Source organism: Peromyscus eremicus, chromosome 6 (assembly GCF_949786415.1).
Source record: "Peromyscus eremicus chromosome 6, PerEre_H2_v1, whole genome shotgun sequence".
Classification (NCBI taxonomy): domain Eukaryota; kingdom Metazoa; phylum Chordata; class Mammalia; order Rodentia; family Cricetidae; genus Peromyscus; species Peromyscus eremicus.
Window position 1 is genome coordinate 128,937,756 of NC_081421.1, and position 19,470 is coordinate 128,957,225.

Here is a 19,470-nt window from a genome sequence, read left to right on the forward strand (position 1 = left end):
ACTTTTAACAAGTTATCTCCCTGGAAGTTTAAAGTTCTTGTCCACTATTCTGAAATTGTATTCATTGTATTCATTTAGTGGGTCTTTTCAATTTGAAAAAATGTTTTTCTTTCTTTCTTTTTTTTCCCTGCACAGGGTTAAAACAAACAAACAAACAAACAAAACTATGTAAAGATATATAGTGAAAGTGAATGTATTTTTCACACTCTTTGAGGCTTTCTTATCCTGACTTACATTAACTCTTTGGAAATGGAGAGTCTTGATATATAATCAACAGATTTTTCCTAATGATTTAATATTATGCCTTCTCATGTAATTTTGGCAATACATTACATATTTTTTACAGTAGTATGACCAGGAGCTGGAAAGATGGCTCAGTGGTTAAGAGCACTGACTGCTTTTCCAGAGGATAAGGGTTCAATTCTAGGCACTCACATGATGGCTCACAACTGTATAATTCTAGTCCCAGGGGATCTGATGCCCTCTTCTGAACTCTGATAGTACTACATGCAGGCAAAACATGAAATTAAAATTGAAATTAAAAAAAAAAATAAAGTTATAAAGGAATATGACCAAATTGCTAGGGAAGTTCTAAATAACAACACTTACTTAATACTAATGCTTCTCTTGGTGTCTTTTATTTCTGTTGATACTGTCATTTGTTCTGTTTTTATGAGTAAAGTATTCATGTTGTGTTTGCATGGGGCATAACCATTTTTTCAAAGTAGATACTGTTGATTCACAGTAATGTACATACATACCTTTTAATTCTTGATTAATGGGTAACTGATACACTTAATGCAAGAGAAATGCACTTGCTTATCTAGCATATTCCTCAAGTGTTCATAGGACGACTCTGGACTGACAGAAAGTCAGTGACACTGCTAATTCTTTGGGTTGTTGTGTGTGTTTTATGTTGTTTATTTGTTCTCACTGTGTAGCTCAAGCTGACTTTGAACCCACAGAAAGCACCTGCCTCCAACTCTGGGGGCATTAAACATCCGTACCACCTGGGTTAGCTGTTTTTTGTTGGTTGGTTTGAAATGGGGTCTCCTTGTATAGGCAGGCCTCCAGTTTTCCATGCAGCTGAGTGTGGCCTGGGCTCTGGGAAGCTCTGGGATTTCAGCCTCCATTCCCACAGCCTCCTGCTTTTGCTTTCCTTTGCCTATTCATATGAGTGAACTCTGGGACATCCCATCCTTAATTTTCAAGTCTTAATGAAACCGTTTCTTAACCACCGAGCCACCTTTCCAGCCCCAACAAAACCATGCCTTTACATGTGTAGGCTTCTGTTTTGCTGCTGCTTCTGTGGCTCTTGTTGCTTTTGCTGTAGGATGGCTGTTGGTTTCTGCTTAGTAAGATAGTTGAATGTGTGAGTATATGTGCATGTCAGGAAAACACCTTGGCGTTTGCCTGTGAAATCATAGTGGTATAATATCCAAAAGCTTCATTGTACAAATTGCTAGATTTTAAATGATTGGAAATAATTAGCTTTATTGTATCCTAAATGAAAAGATAAGTATATTATTTGGTAGACATTTGAAGGAAACAGAATTTTTCTGATGTTGACAGGGTCCTTCCACTGTGCCATATTATTTTGCTGAAGAAAAAGGATTTCTTATTAGATGCTGTAGTTACAAAGATTCTTTCTAAAGAAATAGCTAAATTTCCCTACAGTGGGATGATTTTGGATGATATGGGTGGGCAGCATTTGAAGCCACACTGCAGTACTTTATTTTTTATTAATATGTTCTTAAATGAGGTCTGAGTTATTGGGAGTAAAAATATATGACTATTGGGGCTGGAGAGATGGCTCAGCAGTTAACAGCACTGGCTGCCCTTCCAGATGACCTGGGTTCAATTCCTGGCACCCACATGGCAGCTCCCATCTGTCTGTAACTCCAGTTCTAGGGCTTCTGACACCCTTACACAGACATACATTTAGGCAAAAACACCAACGAACATAAAAATAAATTATAAAAACATATATGACTATGTACTGATATTATCTATACTATCTAGAAATCATGGACACGTTTCTTATATATTATTAACAATTTAAAGATGGCTTTGTAATGGTAATGTTCACTTTATATAACTTTTCTTTTCCAGATGATGGGACCAGTCAAAATGATTCTGTTCCTAAGACTGCCATGACGCTACCAAGTGAATCCAGAGTCAATGTCCATGCTATAGTCACACTAAAGCTGCTAGACTATAGGTATGCAGTCTGTCTTAGTTACCATTCTATTGTTATGACAAAACAACATGATCAGGGCTACTTATAAAACAGAGTATTTAGTTTGGGGCTCATGGTTATGTTCATGCTTGCAGAGAGTTAGTCTGCTACCATCATGACAGGTAGTATGGCAGCAAGCAGGCAGGCATAGTGCTAGAGCAGCGTGAAGCAGAGGGAGACAGAGCTCACTGAATGGTGTAGGCTTTTGAAACTTCAAAGCATATCCCCAGTGGTATACCTTTTCCAATAAGTTCATACCTCCTAATCCTTCTCAAACAGTTCCACCAACTGTGGACCGAGCATTCAAATATATGACTTTATGGAGGCCATTCTCATTCAAACCATCACACAGTCCATCTGCATAGCATTGAAGATGCAGTCAGTGTCCCTGCTGTGGTCACACTAAAGCTATTAAGTACAGCTATGTAGTCCATCTGCACAGCATTGCAAGGCCCATAGGAAACTTGAGAAAGAGTCCTTCAGAGAAAGGACAGCTAGTAAGGATAAGATAGTCAGAGTCATGAGAGCAGATTCCCCTTTGCAGGTTCCTTAGAAGAATTTAAAAGTGGGCTCAAAATGGAACTTGACTCAGAGAGGTAGAGTACCTGAGTATCCAGGGAGAGGTACTGCGGGAAGGAGGTGGAGTGCCTGGGTATCTGGGGAGAGGTTTGCGGGAAGGAGGTAGAGTGCCTGGGTAACTGGGGAGAGGTATTGTGGGAAGGAGGTAGAGTGCCTGGGTAACTGGGGAGAGGTATTGCGGGAAGGAGGTGGAGTGCCTGGGTATCTGGGGAGAGGTACTGCGGGAAGGAGGTAGAGTGCCTGGGTATCTGGGGAGAGGTACTGCGGGAAGGAGGTAGAGTGCCTGGGTAACTGGGGAGAGGTTTGCGGGAAGGAGGTAGAGTGCCTGGGTATCTGGGGAGAGGTATTGTGGGAAGGAGGTGGAGTGCCTGGGTATCTGGGGAGAGGTACTGTGGGAAGGAGGTGGAGTGCCTGGGTAACTGGGGAGAGGTACTGCGGGAAGGAGGTGGAGTGCCTGGGTATCTGGGGAGAGGTACTGCGGGAAGGAGGTGGAGTGCCTGGGTATCTGGGGAGAGGTACTGCGGGAAGGAGGATGTTATACTAGTGCAGTGAAATTAAACGAGGGCACACTGAGGAGAAAGAACTTGTTCCCTGGGCCTTACTAAAAATTTTATTTTAGAATATGGAGGCAGACTTTTCTTTTCCACCTACCGGTTTCCAAATAACCAACACGGAGTCTTAATATTAATTATAAATGCTCTACCAATAGCTCAGGCTTGTTACTAGCTAACTTTTGCATTTAAACTGACCCATATTTCTTATCTACCCTCTGCCACATGGCTCATGGCATGTTACCTCATTGTCTACACGTTCTGCTTCCTTTGCATCTGGCTGGATTCTCCTCTGACTCTGCCCTTCTTCTTCCCAGAGTCCTTAGTTTGGTTATCCTGCCTATCCTGCTGTTCCAGTTTGGACAATATACTGTCAGCAGTTGAGGCAAGCGCAGTTTCTTTGTCCACATGCCTAGCTTTTGCCATAAAGAAAAGAAACTCCATATGGAGGTTCTTCGATGCCCATTATCTTCTCTGGAATACATTGGTGCTGCCAGGAGCAAATGTGTCTCACTGTCATGAAAGGCCTTAGGTTATTAAACATAGTAAACGTCATATTCTGTAGGTCTTTGAAGTGTTTGAAGACCATCTATTTATCTAAATATATCTGTGTATGACCTTGAAAACATACCTAATATGACTATAAGTTTGACTATTATAGATGAGTATTAATCTGTATTTCTTAATTATACATTATATTTTTAAATGAGCTGCATAAACACAATACCCTGAACAAGAATAGAAACATACATATAGCATAATAAAGTTAACCTTAAATTTGTATCAATAAACCAAAATCCATACCAATGTAAAATATTTTGAGATAAATGTTTTTTTATTAATGTAGATTCAATAATCTACCCTTTTATCTCATCATTTCTATATTATATCCCCCTTTTTTCCTTTCAAAAGAGATCTTTGAATTTAACTCTTTAGTTTGGCTTTTTTTTTTTTTTTACTATGACCAATAACAACTTGTGACCAAACCCACTTAAATGATAACAAATATCCATAACCCACCTTTTAGAAATATAAGTGTTTTTTCTAGACCGCTTCCTGTTGTTGAGGGGAGGAGGGGTGCTTGCATCTTTGGGGGAACCTTGAGAAAGTCAGGATAATTGTTAAGTTTTGGGTGGAGTATTTGCTGAGGCTGGATCATCTCAGCCAGTAGCCTTGAAGCTGTTCTGGATGCTGGATCACCTGGGCCATCTGTTTTTATTGGTGTCTGCTCCCCTTGTTCTGAAAATTCTTAAACTTTTAAAGGTAATGTACATATCTGCATCAATACAAGTGTAGACTGCATTGTAAACAAGTCAGCCAAAGATGATTTTTTTTGTTTTATATTTGAGAAGGTAAAATCTACATCACATGTCTTGTAGTTCTTCAGTTGATTTCTGTATGTTTGTAGCCAGGATTTTGAGAGGCTCTTCCTTGATCAAACCTGATCATCTTTAACTTTGAATGAATCCACAGCCTTTCATTTCCTATAGAAATAAAAGCATAACCTCTTCCCCAATTAAACATATCTTTTGACTTCCATTTTGAAGTCAAGACATTTTTAAAATATATAAGTTGGTTTAATCCAGCAGCTTTTTTTTTGGGGGGGGGGGTTTCGAGACAGGGTTTCTCTGTGTAGCTTTGCACCTTTCCTGGAACTCACTTGGTAGTCCAGGCTGGCCTCGAACTCAGAGAGATCCGCCTGGCTCTGCCTCCTGAGTGCTGGGATTAAAGGCGTGCGCCACCACCGCCCAGCAATCCAGCAGCTTTTATAATCCAGTGTCTCTTAGCTGCTATCACTTCTTCCTCTGCAATCAAAAAATTCAAAGACAACACAATAATATACAGTATCCAGACTCTTTTGTGTATTTTCAGTCTTTGTGTGGCTTTTTTAATATATTACTTTATTCCCTTTTTAAGGACTTTTATCATTTTAAAACTATAATTTCTTAATGTGACTGGATATACTCTTCCTCTTCTCTCTCCCAAGCCTATATATATTTTTAAACACGCTGTAAGTTGTTCAGAGGCTTTTTTCCATCTGGGTCTGTTTTTACTATATATCTGTAGTCTTTGCTGTCTGCATGAGCAAAACTTAAATCCACCATGTGGCTTAATTCATAGCGTGCTGACAGGGCTTACTCTGGCAGTGCTCGAACTGGAAGCAGTGGCTGGGAGACGCGTCTCTGTACCATGGCAGGCATCAGAGACATGAGACTAGGAAGCCATGTTTTACTCCATTTTTGTGTGTTTAAAACCTTTCTCATGTCTTATGTGGATGTAGGTGCCGGATGTTTGGGGGGTTTTGTAGGTGGACTTTTCTGTCTTGCCAGCAAGTTCCCAAATAACCATGCAGAGACTTAATATTAATTATAAATGCTTGGCCGATAGCTTAGGCTTTTCTCCTGCCAGCTCTTAAAATTTAAATTAATGCATTTCTATTAATCTGTGTTGCCACATAGCTTGTGGCCTTACCTGTCCACCAGCATGTCTCTGTGTCTCTTGGTGACTCTTCCTCTTCTGCCCTTCTTCCCAGAATTCTCCTAGTCTGGGTGTAGCTAGAGTTTTCCTGACTGGCCCACAGTCAGGACAAATCTCTATCACCCGCCAGTCCCATAGCCACTCAGACCCGACCAAGTAAACACAGAGACTTACATTGGTTACAAACTGTATGGCCATGGCAGGCTTCTTGCTAACTGTTCTTACAGCTTAAATTAATCCATTTCCATTCATCTATACCTTGCCACGTGGCTCGTGGCTTACCGGCATCTTCTCATGCTGCTTGTCCTGGTGACGGCTGGCAGTGTCTCTCTGACTCAGCCTTCCACTTCCCAGCTTTATTCTCCTCCTTGTCCCGCCTATACTTTCTGCCTAGCCAATGGCCAATCAGTGTTTTATTCATTGACCAATCAGCAACACATTTGCCATACAGAACATCCCACAGCACTTCCCCCCCCTTTTTTTTTTCAAAAAGGAAGATTTTAACCTTAACAAAGTAAAATTACATATAATTTGGGAATTTGGACATAGCTTCTCTTACTACTTCCTGCTGGAGAGGGGCGCTGTATCTTATGGGGACACAAAGAAAATTTTAGGATCATGGAGTAGTCCGTGAGGCTGTATCGTCTGAGCCAGTTGCCTTGAAACCATTCTGGATGTTGGATCATCTGGGCCATGGTGTCATCAGAGACCTTTCACGGGGTCTTGGCTGGTCAAACCTGATGTATCTAAATCTGGAACAAATCCATAGCCTCTGGCTTTCTGTGGAAATAAAAGCAGAGTCTCCTTTCCAAAGCAACACATCCTTACATCCAAATTTTGAAGTCAAGGTACCTTTAAAATATACATTTTGGCATAACTCAACAGCTTTTACAATCAAATGTTTTTCTGCAGTTAAAAATCCCAAAGACAACACAATGCAGAATCTCTGTGTAATATTCATCTTCACGTGGCTTATTTTTTATATTAATTTTACTGTCTCTTTAAAGACTTTATTTTTTAAAACTATGTATTTGTTTATATAACTGTATATATCATTTTTTTTCTCTTTCAAGCCTACGTATATTTTACACACATTGTAAACTATTACATCTGAATCTGTCTTATTGTGAATCTATTGCTTTAAACTGCAGCAGCTGTGGCTGCTGGCTCCGCCCACCTCAGCTTCCCAATATGGCAGTGGTAGTTTACCACCAGCTCTGGGAGCTATTGTGGGTCTATGCTTTTATCCAAGCAGCGTGTAGCCCAGAAATCTTTTTTTTTTTTGTTTTGTACTAGCAAAGGCTAAATCCACCATGCAGCTTAATGTGCCACTTGCTGAGGCCTCATTCCCGCCATACTGCAGGTCGAGCACGCACGCTAGAAACCCACCAGTAGCTCAAACCAGCAGTTGCCGCTCATTTGAGAGAGACAATTAGGAACTGTTTTTAGCTCCGATTTAGAATCTTTTTTTTTTTTTTTTTTTTTTCAGTTTTTAGGTGGAACTCTTGCCACCATGTTGGACGCCATTTGTAGCTAGAGTTTTCCTGCCTGGCCCACAGTCAGGACAAATCTCTATCACCCGCCAGTCCCATAGCCACTCAGACCCGACCAAGTAAACACAGAGACTTATATTGGTTACAAACTGTATGGCTGTGGCAGGCTTCTTGCTAACTGTTCTTACAGCTTAAATTAATCCATTTCCATTCATCTATACCTTGCCACGTGGCTCGTGGCTTACCGGCATCTTCATTTGGGCTCCCAATCTTTCTTCCCTAGCTCTAGGCCAGTCAGTTCTTTATTAACCAATGAAAGTAATAATATTTACAGTGTACACAGATAGTTCCATAGCAAGCATGTATTTTATTTTGTGTGCGTGGATGTTTCACCTTCATGTATGTCTGTACACCAAATATATGCCTGGGTGCTTGAAGAGACCAAAAGAGGTGTCAGATCTAGAACTGGAGGTATAGAAGGTTGTAAGCCACCATGTAGGTTCTGGAAATCACATTTGGGTGATATAGATATATAGGATATAGATATGATAGGATAAAAGGGTAGATTGTTGAACCTACTTTTAAAGAGCAACAACTTGTTTAAAAATGTTTACATTGCTATGGATTTTAGTTTATTGATACAAATTTAAAGTTAATTTTGTTATACTGTATGTATATTTCTACTCTTGTTTGAAGTATTATGTTTATGTAACTCATTTAGTGTGGGAGCCCGTTCTCGGGTTCCTCGTGGCTTTACCCAGCAGGTCCTCATAGAGGATGATTAGACCACAGGCCTGAGTGCAGGTGTCTGAGATGGTCTGCACTTGGCTGTGCTGGGGGAGGAGGTCTTTTGCTCCACCCCTTGGCGTCTCTATAAAAACCCTGGGGCAGAGACAGTCGGGGCCCGTTGGAATAGGTTCCAGGCCCTCTCGAGGCTATCCTTTATTTTCTATCTGTTTATCTCCGCGATATTCTCCGCAATAAATCCTTCTATCTAATATTTCCTGCTGCTTTCTTCCTCAAGAAAACTCTGGGGAACTGTGGGGGTGGTTGGGTAAACGCCCCACAATTTAGATTGTAATGGATAATTAAAAAATACAAATTAATAATTAATCTTCTATGATAGTCAAACTTATAGTCATGTTAAGTTTTCTAGGTATACATTCTAGGTATACACAGATAAATAGGTAATCTTCAAATACTTCAAAAACTTACAAAATATTTAAAATGTTTTAAAAAAATTTAGACTTTCTGGACAATGAGACATGTCTGCTCCTGACAGTACCAATTTACTTCAGAGAGGGAGGAAGATGGGCATCAAAGACACACTATATATATATTTTATCTTCTTATCTTCTTCTTAACAAAAATAGCCATTTGGGCAAAAAACTGTTCTTGCCTAGACTGCTTGATTGACTGGACATATAGGACCCATAAAAAGGTGACCACTAAACTTTACTTGACAAAGTGGTCCTTCAGGTTCCTGCTTTGCAGAGGAAACTGCCAGACATTCTACAAGACACACACACACACAAAAAAAAACATGACTGAGAGACTCTAGGCCTGTAAGCTAAAGACAGATGCCCCAACTTTACAAAAGAGCTTTAGATGACTGTCTAGGCTGCCAGCTGTCTCTGTCTACTCTCACAAGACTCCCAAAAGTTGCTTACATCCTTCTCCCGTTTCTCAGGTAATAATATATCCTTCTGAGGTCTTTGATGTAGTTAAAGACTAAATAGTTATAATTTCCTTAGTTATGATAAAAGATAAGTTAGATATAAAACTTTAAACTCACAAATATAAAATAGATATCTTCTTTAATTCTACCAAATACAAATAAACTAAATATTATAAATAGACTAGATATTATAACTATAATTCTTACTTGATAATTGTTTTGTTATATGTAATTTTACTATGTTAAAGTTAAAATCTTCCTTTTTAAAAAAACCAAAAAGGGGTAGTGCTGTGGAATGTGCTATATGCTATAAATATATGTTACTATAATTGATAAATAAAATGCTAATTGGCCAATAGCCAGACACCGGGGCTTGACGGGAGCTCTCCAGCTCCACTTGGGTCCTCTAGAAGAGCAGCCAGTGCCCTTAACTACTGAGCCATCTCTTTAGCCCTCTGTTTTTGTAGTTTTTATTAAAGGACACAGAGTTGCCCTCATTGGGAATGAGGTGGGCTTTGGTATAAAGGCAGTGCTCTATCTTTCTGGATAGTGTCTGGGAGGCAGGTGACTGCTGAGGTCCTTTCCTTTTCTTTCTGTTTAGCCTCCCCTATAAGAATATTTGACTCAAAACAATTATCAGTTGCAAAAAATATGAGAGAGACAGGTGGATTAATGTTAACATTATGGTAAGATTTTATTACAAGAGTATGAGTGACAATTTGGTATTTAAGTTCTCAAATTCACTAACTAGTATTTAGAGGAAATTTTATGTTTGAGGGTGAGTCTGTTAAATAAGAAACTATCATTTAGTTAGTGAAAAGCTTTATTAACAAGCAGTTTGAGAAGTGATTACCTCATGTTTGTGAATGGAACTGAGGTAGTGTCTCATAGTTGTACTGCATTCTGGGAACACAGTAACAATGAAGCACTGACAGTGTCTATGGACAGAGTAAGGGATAGCATTTAAGTTCCTATGCATTGTGGAAGTGTATTATCAGATGTGGGGAAGAAGCTGGATAACCCTGCAGAGGTGGCAGTGTTTGTCAGGTGCCTCTAGAGTGATGTGTGAAGCAACAGCAGTGAGGGTGAGCAATGCTGCCAGCCCTTTGCTCACAGTTTTTGTGTGATGTTAGAGTGGAGAGATGAAGGAATACAGACTCCAGATCGGTAACTATTCTTTAAAGACTCTATAAGCTGTCCTATGGCTCCTCACCTTCTCAACAGTGAAGATCTCCATTCACATTATTCTTACTCCACCCTTTAATGTGTGTAGCAACTACTAAGCCACACTAACAGAGGTTGAGTCCCCCTGTACCTATTCTGTATTCCTCTGATCATATGGCATTGTTATATATATTTATATTTGCACAAGCTGTGGCATAAATATCAAAGGCTGCTTTTCAGATTCTAATCCCAGAGCAGGGACAAACTGCAAAGCTCATCAGTGTGGCAGCGTGAACAGTTAGTTCAGCCTGTCTCCTAATGTGTCTCCTACCAGACACTAGAGGAACAATAAAGCATGCAGATGATTACATGAAACTAATTTAGTGTAGTGTTGTACTTGTTATCCTCCAATCATTGAAGCTGACAGATCTTAACAAATTTTTAAGGAAAGCTTGGTTTTAAAATCAGAGTTAGCTCCAATCACAGGTAGAGAAATGGACCATGTATTCTCTTAAGTTTCTGAATTTTCAAAGTGCATCTGTTTTTGTTCATGTGACTGAGTATGAGCAGAGCATACTGACCTCACAGAACTTCCTCAGCTACCTTAAACATTTTGGTAAAATCTGTAAAGGCCTTTAGAAATAGGGAATAGTGATTACATATTTTTGAGACTACTGATGTTTTATTTTTTCACTACTTTTTACTTAGTGATAAACAAGCAACCTTGATTCCTGATGACATATTTGATGCCACAAAAAGCAATATCATCACTTCTGTCAACTTCAGTAAGAATCAGCTGTGTGAGATTCCGAAAAGGTAGGATCTCCTGATGATGCACTGTTCAGATTGTCCTTGTTTTTGTCAGTTGCATCTTTGAAAGTGGGTATTAGTTTCCTAAACTGTTAATGTTAGGGGGGCAGCAAACTGTGGTTCCACTGCTCTGTGAAATGCACAGGGTCTTAAAACTCCCTACTTTATGCTGTAAACTTGAGAAATGAGTGTTAGAATCATTAACTCTAAAATTAATAGTTTTGTATAATGAAGTATGACAGGGAGATTCATGAGAGACCACCCAGTACTAGGCCCACAGCAGGGAAGAGTAGTTTCACTTGGAGGCCCAGCAGTACAGCTGTGTGTGCTGTTTCTCTGTTAGCCAGTGTGACCCAGGTCTGCCCAAACACACCATGGGTATCGAGATCAAGTCAGATATTCTTCCAGCCCTTCAATAAAATGAACTAGAAGATGGATAGGTCTCCTTTTGTAGTGGGCTATCTTGCTTCAAGACCCACATCCCTAGTTTTCTCTGTAAATAAGACACATTTTATAGTTTGCCCTTTTAAACATCTGAAAATCTGGGCAGTTCTATAAAAGCCATTCAATTTTTTTGCTACATCAGCCTTTGCAGCGTCATCTGTTTGCTTTTGTTTTGTCTTTTTCTGTCTGTGTCTCCTTAGGTGCCCATGTGTCTACTAAGTAACATCATACTTTACTAGCTAACAGAATAAAGGTGGAGAGCTGCAAGAGCTGCTCCTGGCTTCACGCTAGTCACTTACTTAGGGTTTACTTCCTATTTTATTCCGGTCTAGTTCTTATGCAGCATGCTATTCTCTTACCAGAGGTGCTCCATTTTTTAAAAAGCAGCTTAGAAAAAACAAAGAAGACAGCACAGAGTACTTTGCTCTAGAGTGCTTCTAATCTACTCTCCCTCTCTTAGCTTTGAAATTTATAATTCATAATGAATATTCATAAGATACTGGATGAAATGGAAAGACATGGTGTATAGTCTTATCACTGATACGGATGTTAACGAAGTGACATTTCTTTTAAGCTATTTGTAATTTTATGTGTATTTGTTTTTTGAATGCTTTATTTATCATATGTATTTCCCAATTTCTTTTTTTTATTTCTCTGTTTCATAAGTAATGCTTTTAAACTCTAACTTAGCTATGTACTAGTTTACTTACTTATAGCAATAAATAAAACATACTGTTTTTTGAGGCTAAATTTCCAGAAAAATTACTGTGTTGAGGGGTGTGACCACAATTGTATTTAATGATCATTCACATAACAAATATTACTAAAAAGTGAGTATGTCAAATTAAAAAAATATTATTTTATGTGTATGGGTGTTTTGCCTGGAATCATTTGAATGTCTGGTACCTGTGGAGGACAGAAGAAGGTGTTGGATGCTTTGAGACTGGAATGACTGATGGTTGTGGGCCACCACATGGGTACTGGGAATCAAAACTGGGTCTTCTAAAGGAGTGCCTACATGTAAGTAGTATGTTGTGCTGTCCAAAATGATGTATTATTAGTGTCTAACAGTGCATTTTATGAATTCAGTTCACTGTCAGGATAAAATATTATCATATAGTAGCCACTTAGGTCTGATTTTTCTCTTTTGTGTCATAATTACACATATGTTAAATACATAATCAGTGGGTTTTTTTTAAATTAAACTTCACTATCCATTTACTGTCAGATTGAAGCCTTGGACTGATCAAGGTTAGGTTTTTTGTTTGTTTGTTTGTTTTTTAATTTTTAGTTTTACACAGCCAGTCTCTGAAATTTTTTTGAGGAACTGAGATCCTAAAAGTCATGGCAAGCCGAAGGGATGTTGTTCTTTCTCCTATGATTGTTTCAGTTTGAATTAGTACTAACATTTAAAATTGTTTTTGTTTCAGAATTATTGAGCTGAAGGAGATGGTATCAGATGTCAACCTCAGTTTTAACAAGCTTTCCTTTGTATCCCAAGAGTTATGCTTGCTTCAGAAATTGACATTTTTAGATTTAAGGTACTTGACAATGCTGTTACTTGACACCTTAAAAGTTATGATTAATGTTTGAGTTTTTATATTGTATTTTCATTGGTGAGTATGGAACCTGGTCTTTAGTGTACTAACTATATTAGGGGAAATACAAAATTAAGTTACTTAGGTATTTTAACCAGTCTGTCATTGTAAGTAGTTTATAACTTAGATAATGAGATAAAATTATCTAAAATATTTTTAATTAACATATTCTTTAAATTCATGCCTAAGTGAAATGACGGTTAATACGTGGAAAACATCTCTTTCGTGTTCTTTGTTCCTGAAGTAGATAACGTATTCCAGACCAGCATTCCCCTTTGCTGCTCTACAGTTACACAAGGCCCTTGAGGAGCCTGCTTACTTCCCACTGGGACTTTAAATAGACAGAAGCTAAGCAGAAGAGCCCTGACTGGAGCAGAGATAGAGCCTGCCTTACGCTCTGGGAATCATAGCAAGCTTGATTTAAACAAATGCAGTGAGAAGCAGACAGCTCGTAGAGTGACACCAAGTGTCTCAGGGTCACAAAGCATTTGTCTTTGGGTCTGAACATCGTGTCTGTTGTAAACTGTGTTTCTATTGCCTGCACTTTTCCTACTGCCTCCTGTTGTTAGCAGGAGTACTTTTAGTTGGCATGAAGTATAGTTGAGGCAGGAGGGTCTGCCTGCACTAAGTATGGTGCTTTTTCTGCTCTGAGGTGTCAGAATCTAAAAGCTGATGGAACAAAGGGAAGGGAAGTCCCTGTGGCTGCTGTCTGGGTGGTGTTGCTGTTGTTGTGTCCCAAGCTTTTGTGTATATGTCTCTCTTTGTAACTGCCTTGAAGTCTCTACTAAAGGATTAAGTCTGCTTTCATGTCTGACAGCAGAAAGACTGGAAGAAAGAGTAGGACATCTGTGGGCTGTGCAGCACAGCTTCTGCTGACAGTAAAAGGAAGATGCAGGGAAAGAAGGATGCAGGAGAGTGACTTCTGTTTCTAACACACTGAGCCACACTTCTTAGGGGCATCTCTAAGATGATCAGATTAATAAGAATTGACAAAACACATGAGTTTTTTTTTATTCCTCCTGGGATTTAAACTTGTAAAAGTTTTTGAGTTTTCAAAATCCTATTTTGATTTCCAATTTAGGAATAATTTTTTAAGTTCTTTGCCTGAAGAGATGTCATCACTGACAAAACTACAATCAATCAATCTTTCCTTTAACAGGTAAGAAAACATCTGGGAGCCAGCTAAATAAAAAACCTTTATTTTTACCATATCTTGCTAGCAGATTTTATTTTCATTTCATTCTACCTGAATGTATTGTTGCTTAGATTTATCATGATTGATGCTGAGCTGGTTGTAGTTGTTGTTATTCCTTCTACCACTCCGAGAAACCCAGTCTAGAAGGAAGATAGACATCTAACTAATTGTGGTCGTTGTAGGGGAAGCACCTGTCTCTGGCATCTGACAGTTTGCTTTGGACAATGAAGCCAGTGTCTGTGATAGTCAGTCATCTTCGAAAGAACTCAGAGTGCCTTTGTTCAGAGCCTTGGGCAAACGAAGTTAAAACAAAAACCCTCACATTTTACATTTTACTTAGTTAGAAGTGATTAATGATAAACAAAAGTAAATTAAGAAAGAACACGCACCTGAGGGCGGCCTTAGAGATCTTTAGAGGGAGAGATGTCACACTCATGAGTGGGGGACTTAACCTCAGCTTCTGTTTGATTTTTACAATCAATAGTATCTTCTATGTCTGCTGAATATGTATTCCAAAATTAGTTTCTTATTTTCTGGAAAAGTTGAATATAGGACTTAAACCACACTTAAGATCATCGATTTTTAAGAGAAATTTGACTTCTACCACATTACAGAGCTGTTCTGTTTGTATCTTAATAGGTTCAAAGTGCTGCCTACAGTTCTATATCATATCCCCACATTAGAAGCAGTTCTGATCAGCAACAATCAGGTTGGCTCTGTGGACCCTCAGAAGATGAAGCTGATGGAAAACCTGAGCACCCTGGACCTTCAAAACAACGACCTCCTGCAAATTCCTCCAGAGCTTGGGAACTGTGTGCAGCTAAGGTAGCTTCCCTTCTGGAGGGCTTCCAATAGATTTGTTGATTGCTTTTTTCCTTGCAGGAAATTGAAATAACAGTCTTAATACCTTGTAACAGTAATAGTTAACCAAACACCTAATTTTTCTTTTCAGTTTCACCAGACGTTTTCTGGCTTTATGTAACACCATATATGTATAAATATACTATTTCTCATAGTATATATGCATATATAGTGTGGTATATGCTCACCCAGAACTGCACTGGGGCAAAGGTCGGGAAGGTCTGACCCTCCTGCTCAGGGTTTCTGAGGTCAGATTACAGAGCGTTACCCTCGGCTCCTGTGGTTTCTCTCCTCACTTGCTTCTATCTCAGCCCTTTCTCTGCTATCAACAGGGACCAGCTTGGTCTCCCCTTTGAAGCATTCCTCTTCTCCACACAGAATTAATCCCACTGTGCTTTGGGATCCATCTGTTCTACTTTTTTTTTTTTTTAAATCCAAAAATGAGTTGACCTGAAGCTTTGAACTATTCTAAGCACCTAATTAAATGCTGGTTAGGCAAATAGAAGGTGGGGGGGCGGAGTGGAGATGCCAGCTGAAAGCTACTTCCTTCTCGAAAGCAGCTTGTTATTTTTTTGGCTGTTCACCTCACTGGGGTAGCCCTGGCACCTCATTTCTAGTGAATTGTTGGAAACAAATACAGTGACTTGTATTTGTAAAACAAGACTCAGTGTTTGCTGTAGTTATGAATCCCATCAATACGTAAGACCTTAATTTATTACTACTTCATGAATATGCCACTATAATTTATGCCTGAAAGAAATTTAGCATGTTTTTCTATAGGTACATTTGTACCCTTGGAAACTAAACAGCATTTTAGAACTACATGTGGAGGCTGTTTAATTTATTTATCTTATTTTTTTTTATTTTAGTTTTTGAAACAGAAGAGTCTCACTATGTTGCTCAGGCTACACTTGAGCTCTATACTTGCCTGCCTTAGTTTCTTAAATGCTAGAGTTATAAGTGTGGACTATCACCCCTGGCTGTTTGGAACATTTTGAACAGTAAAATCATAAACCAAAAGTACAAGAATTTGCAAACTAGCACTGAGTGGGCCCCGGGAAGGATGCCTGATTGCAGTGTGATTGCAGATGCCCTATCGGACTTCATGGGACTCACGCCCTTGACTGGCATCAATTTTTTCCAATTCTGGGCATAGCTGCAAATCCAATAATTTGGGGTACCAGATAGATTTGGCATGGGTAGATTTGCAGATATAGAACCTATGCACTGTGAGAATCAACTGCAATTCTTTTTTTTCCCAGAAGCTAAGAAAGTTAACTATTTAGAAGAATTCCTAAGTAACATGGAAATATTTGAAGAAATGTAGATGAACCTTATAATGCTGTGTGAGCCCTTTGATTTTGTTTACATAAAAACTTAGGTTATTAAAGTCTTTTGATTGAAGACATTTCATTAATTCCATAAAGAAACAACAGAATCTGCCCTTAACTCGTAAATTGGGTCTTATTTCCAAACAACACTCTCTGTATGTGTCCCCCTTATCCGGGAAGGGAGGGCTTGTTGGGTATAGAGTGAGCTGTGACTGCAGTGTCCTTGGCATGGTTCCTTGTCAGTTTGCTCATTCACTTGCTTAAATCTATTTTATTATTTAGTGTGTGGTCATGTAAAATCAAGAGGAAACTAACCAGTAGTTCAAATCACAGCTCCACCATTTAGCAGCTGTTTATTCTAAACACCTCTTTGTCTTTCCAGATTTGTATTTCCCTGTCTTTAAAATAGAAATATTAACGATACCTATACCATAAGTCTGTTAAAACAAAATCAACAGAGTCAATGAATGTAAACTTATAATGTGCCTTTCATGTGACAGTCACCCTGTGGTGTTGGATATTGTCATAATTCCAGCTGTCTTTATGTTTAGTTGGATTTGTAAGAGACACATAAGGAAAAATACACATTACAAAATTGCAAACGATAGTTTTATTTCATGAAAAGAGAATCACTAATAGGAAATGCTTAATTTTCTTGTTTCTTTCATTTAGATCACTACTGCTAGATGGAAATCCATTCCGAGTTCCTCGAGCAGCCATATTAATGAAAGGCACAGCTGCTGTGCTGGAGTATTTGAGAGATCGAATTCCTGCCTGAGTACAGCTGACATCTTATTCTGGACAGGACAGAGTCAGCCTCCAATGACTGCTGTATTCCAGGTGTCACTATATTCATTCCCACTAAGTGTTTACAGTGTGTGAAGTGCTGTGAACATTCATAATGATGTTAACTGCAACACATCTTAAATGTTTTGCAAACTCATCCCTTATGACATTGCAAGAACTTTTTATTTCATGAAATTTATTATTTCCTAATGATAAGGCAACCATCTTTAGATCTGAGTTCCTCCTGGTTTCTTTTTATTTTCCATATAATGTGAACTGAGCTAGGTGTATTAGGTGTAAGTCAGCAAATTTTTATTAAGTATTATTCTTTGGTATTTAAAAGAAAATGAGACTTTTCATTGCCCAGGATAGGACTTGCTGTGTGGTCAGTGTCAATGCATGTTTATGTTTAGGGTTTTGGTTGTGACTTTTAATTTTTTTAAACTTCATATAGGTGTGGGTGTCCTTTGTTCTGACCTGGTACATCTTCCTATTTCCAACACCGTGATTCTAAAAATCTGCTTACAGCCTGATTAAAGTTAGACTGGCAGTTTTACAGTAATTTCTAAAAGGGAATTAGTTATAAGCAAGCTTGATTTAATAAAAACCAAATATAAACATTGTTGTTTACATTGAAATTATCAAAAGCAGGTTTATGAGCCTTCCTCGCTCACCATATGATTGTGTCAAGAAGCCAGTTCAGTAGTAGCGTGTGTCAGCGGGCGGAGGTAGAGAACTTGCAGGTGATTGAGGCTGTTGATGTTAGGAAAAGTCAGTGCTAATAAAGATACATGCTTCATGTTCATAATAAAAGTTACATTTTTAAAAATATTAGTACAGTGTTTTTGTTTTAAAAAGAAACACGCCTTTTCCATGTCACAGCTCCTTAGCTCAGAATCTGCTTCCATAGTAAACCAGACACCATGTAATAAGGTGATATTTTATTATTTATACAATAAAGAGACTTTTATGTTATTCAAAACACTTTTTTAAATACTGAAAAATTTGAGTACAACAGAACCTAAAAAATGGCTCTGCTGTACACTGCACAGCACTATTATCTGTACAAAGCGCATCTGCTGATGCTTCCAGACTACACCCTACCCTTAACCCATAGTGTTAGAGCATAAGACACAGCTGGAGAGTACAGATCACACTTGCAAAGTCACTGGCTTGGCAAAGTTGAAGTACAGGTTAGTGGAACTTTGCACATTAAATTAAACAGCTTTCAAGGTTGTTATGGTCTCATATGGCAAAAAACCATGAAGTACATTCACAATCTATGTTAGCAAATTAGTGTTTCTTCATTCAGTTTTATTTACATCAATATGTAGTTCAACTAAAAAGTACTGTTAATCATGGTACATTTTTTAACACATACAAAAATGACAACTTTTATATATAATTTTAAGCTCAAAATCACAATTATCTCAAAATATTAATTACAATACAGCCATTTCAATTAAACATATCATGGTTTGATTTTTTTATATAAAATGGTAAACTTTATTATTAAAGTAAGCAATTTGTTTTGAATTGGCTAGAGTACACCCAAGTAGAAAATCTAAATGTGATGTGTGAGGTGTTTGCTGCCCCCCCACCCAGTTTGTATAGAGCCACCTAGGCTAGCAAAGAGACAGAAAAGGCCCCAGTTTATAAATATTGAGCCTCATTTGCTAAACTGCCTTGGCTTCTTGGTTCTTCATAAAAGCTCTACAAAGGGAGTCTCCATAGACTGCCGTGAAATGCATGCAATTATATACAGCGTGTAGAATGTCAGTTCACTGACACACATCAAAATGTCCACATAGACAGCAAAGGATGGACAGAAGGAGCACTTCACCTGCCTGTTGTCAGCTAGAACAGTTTTAGGAATGAGGTCCCAGGTTAAGCTCTGACTGGAGGAGCCCTGATTACTGTGGATGTGTTACCTGGGCACTGCACTTGTGTGGTGAAGCCAGATCCCATCAGAGAATATTGGTCTAGAGACCCGAAGCCGCATCACCACTTAGGAATCTCTCTTATACCATTTATGAGAGTGAAATATTTAACTAACTGGCTTATATGACCTCAGGAATTTGTGTGTGTTTGACACATGAAACATTTGAACTAACAGAATAAAGAAATAGATTTATCTCCCACAAATTACTAAGGGCAAAAATCATTGATCAAATAGTTTTGAAAATGAAAAATAAATTTTATGAATATTTAAAAAACAGTCTACAGTGTGTTTGTATAATTCTTTGCAAACCGCTTGGAAGTC

The 19,470-nt window shown here is 38.5% G+C and overlaps 1 protein-coding gene across 4 annotated transcripts in view; it reads left to right on the forward strand.

The window, feature by feature from the left end:
- The window catches only part of Lrrc40 (leucine rich repeat containing 40), a 41,594-nt gene extending 23,556 nt beyond the window's left edge, over positions 1 to 18,038 (forward strand). For 2 of the 4 annotated variants that reach the window (XM_059266509.1, XM_059266512.1), the window contains exons 10-15: positions 2,113 to 2,221; positions 10,891 to 10,998; positions 12,867 to 12,977; positions 14,116 to 14,193; positions 14,869 to 15,054; positions 17,094 to 18,038. In XM_059266509.1, coding sequence (XP_059122492.1) covers positions 2,113 to 2,221; positions 10,891 to 10,998; positions 12,867 to 12,977; positions 14,116 to 14,193; positions 14,869 to 15,054; positions 17,094 to 17,199 — 698 coding nt within the window. In that variant the 3' untranslated portion in view covers positions 17,200 to 18,038. The remainder of the gene's footprint in view (positions 1 to 2,112; positions 2,222 to 10,890; positions 10,999 to 12,866; positions 12,978 to 14,115; positions 14,194 to 14,868; positions 15,055 to 17,093) is intronic. The other 2 variants (XM_059266510.1, XM_059266511.1) reach the window with 2 other exon arrangements.
- Positions 18,039 to 19,470: the final 1,432 nt, after the last annotated feature.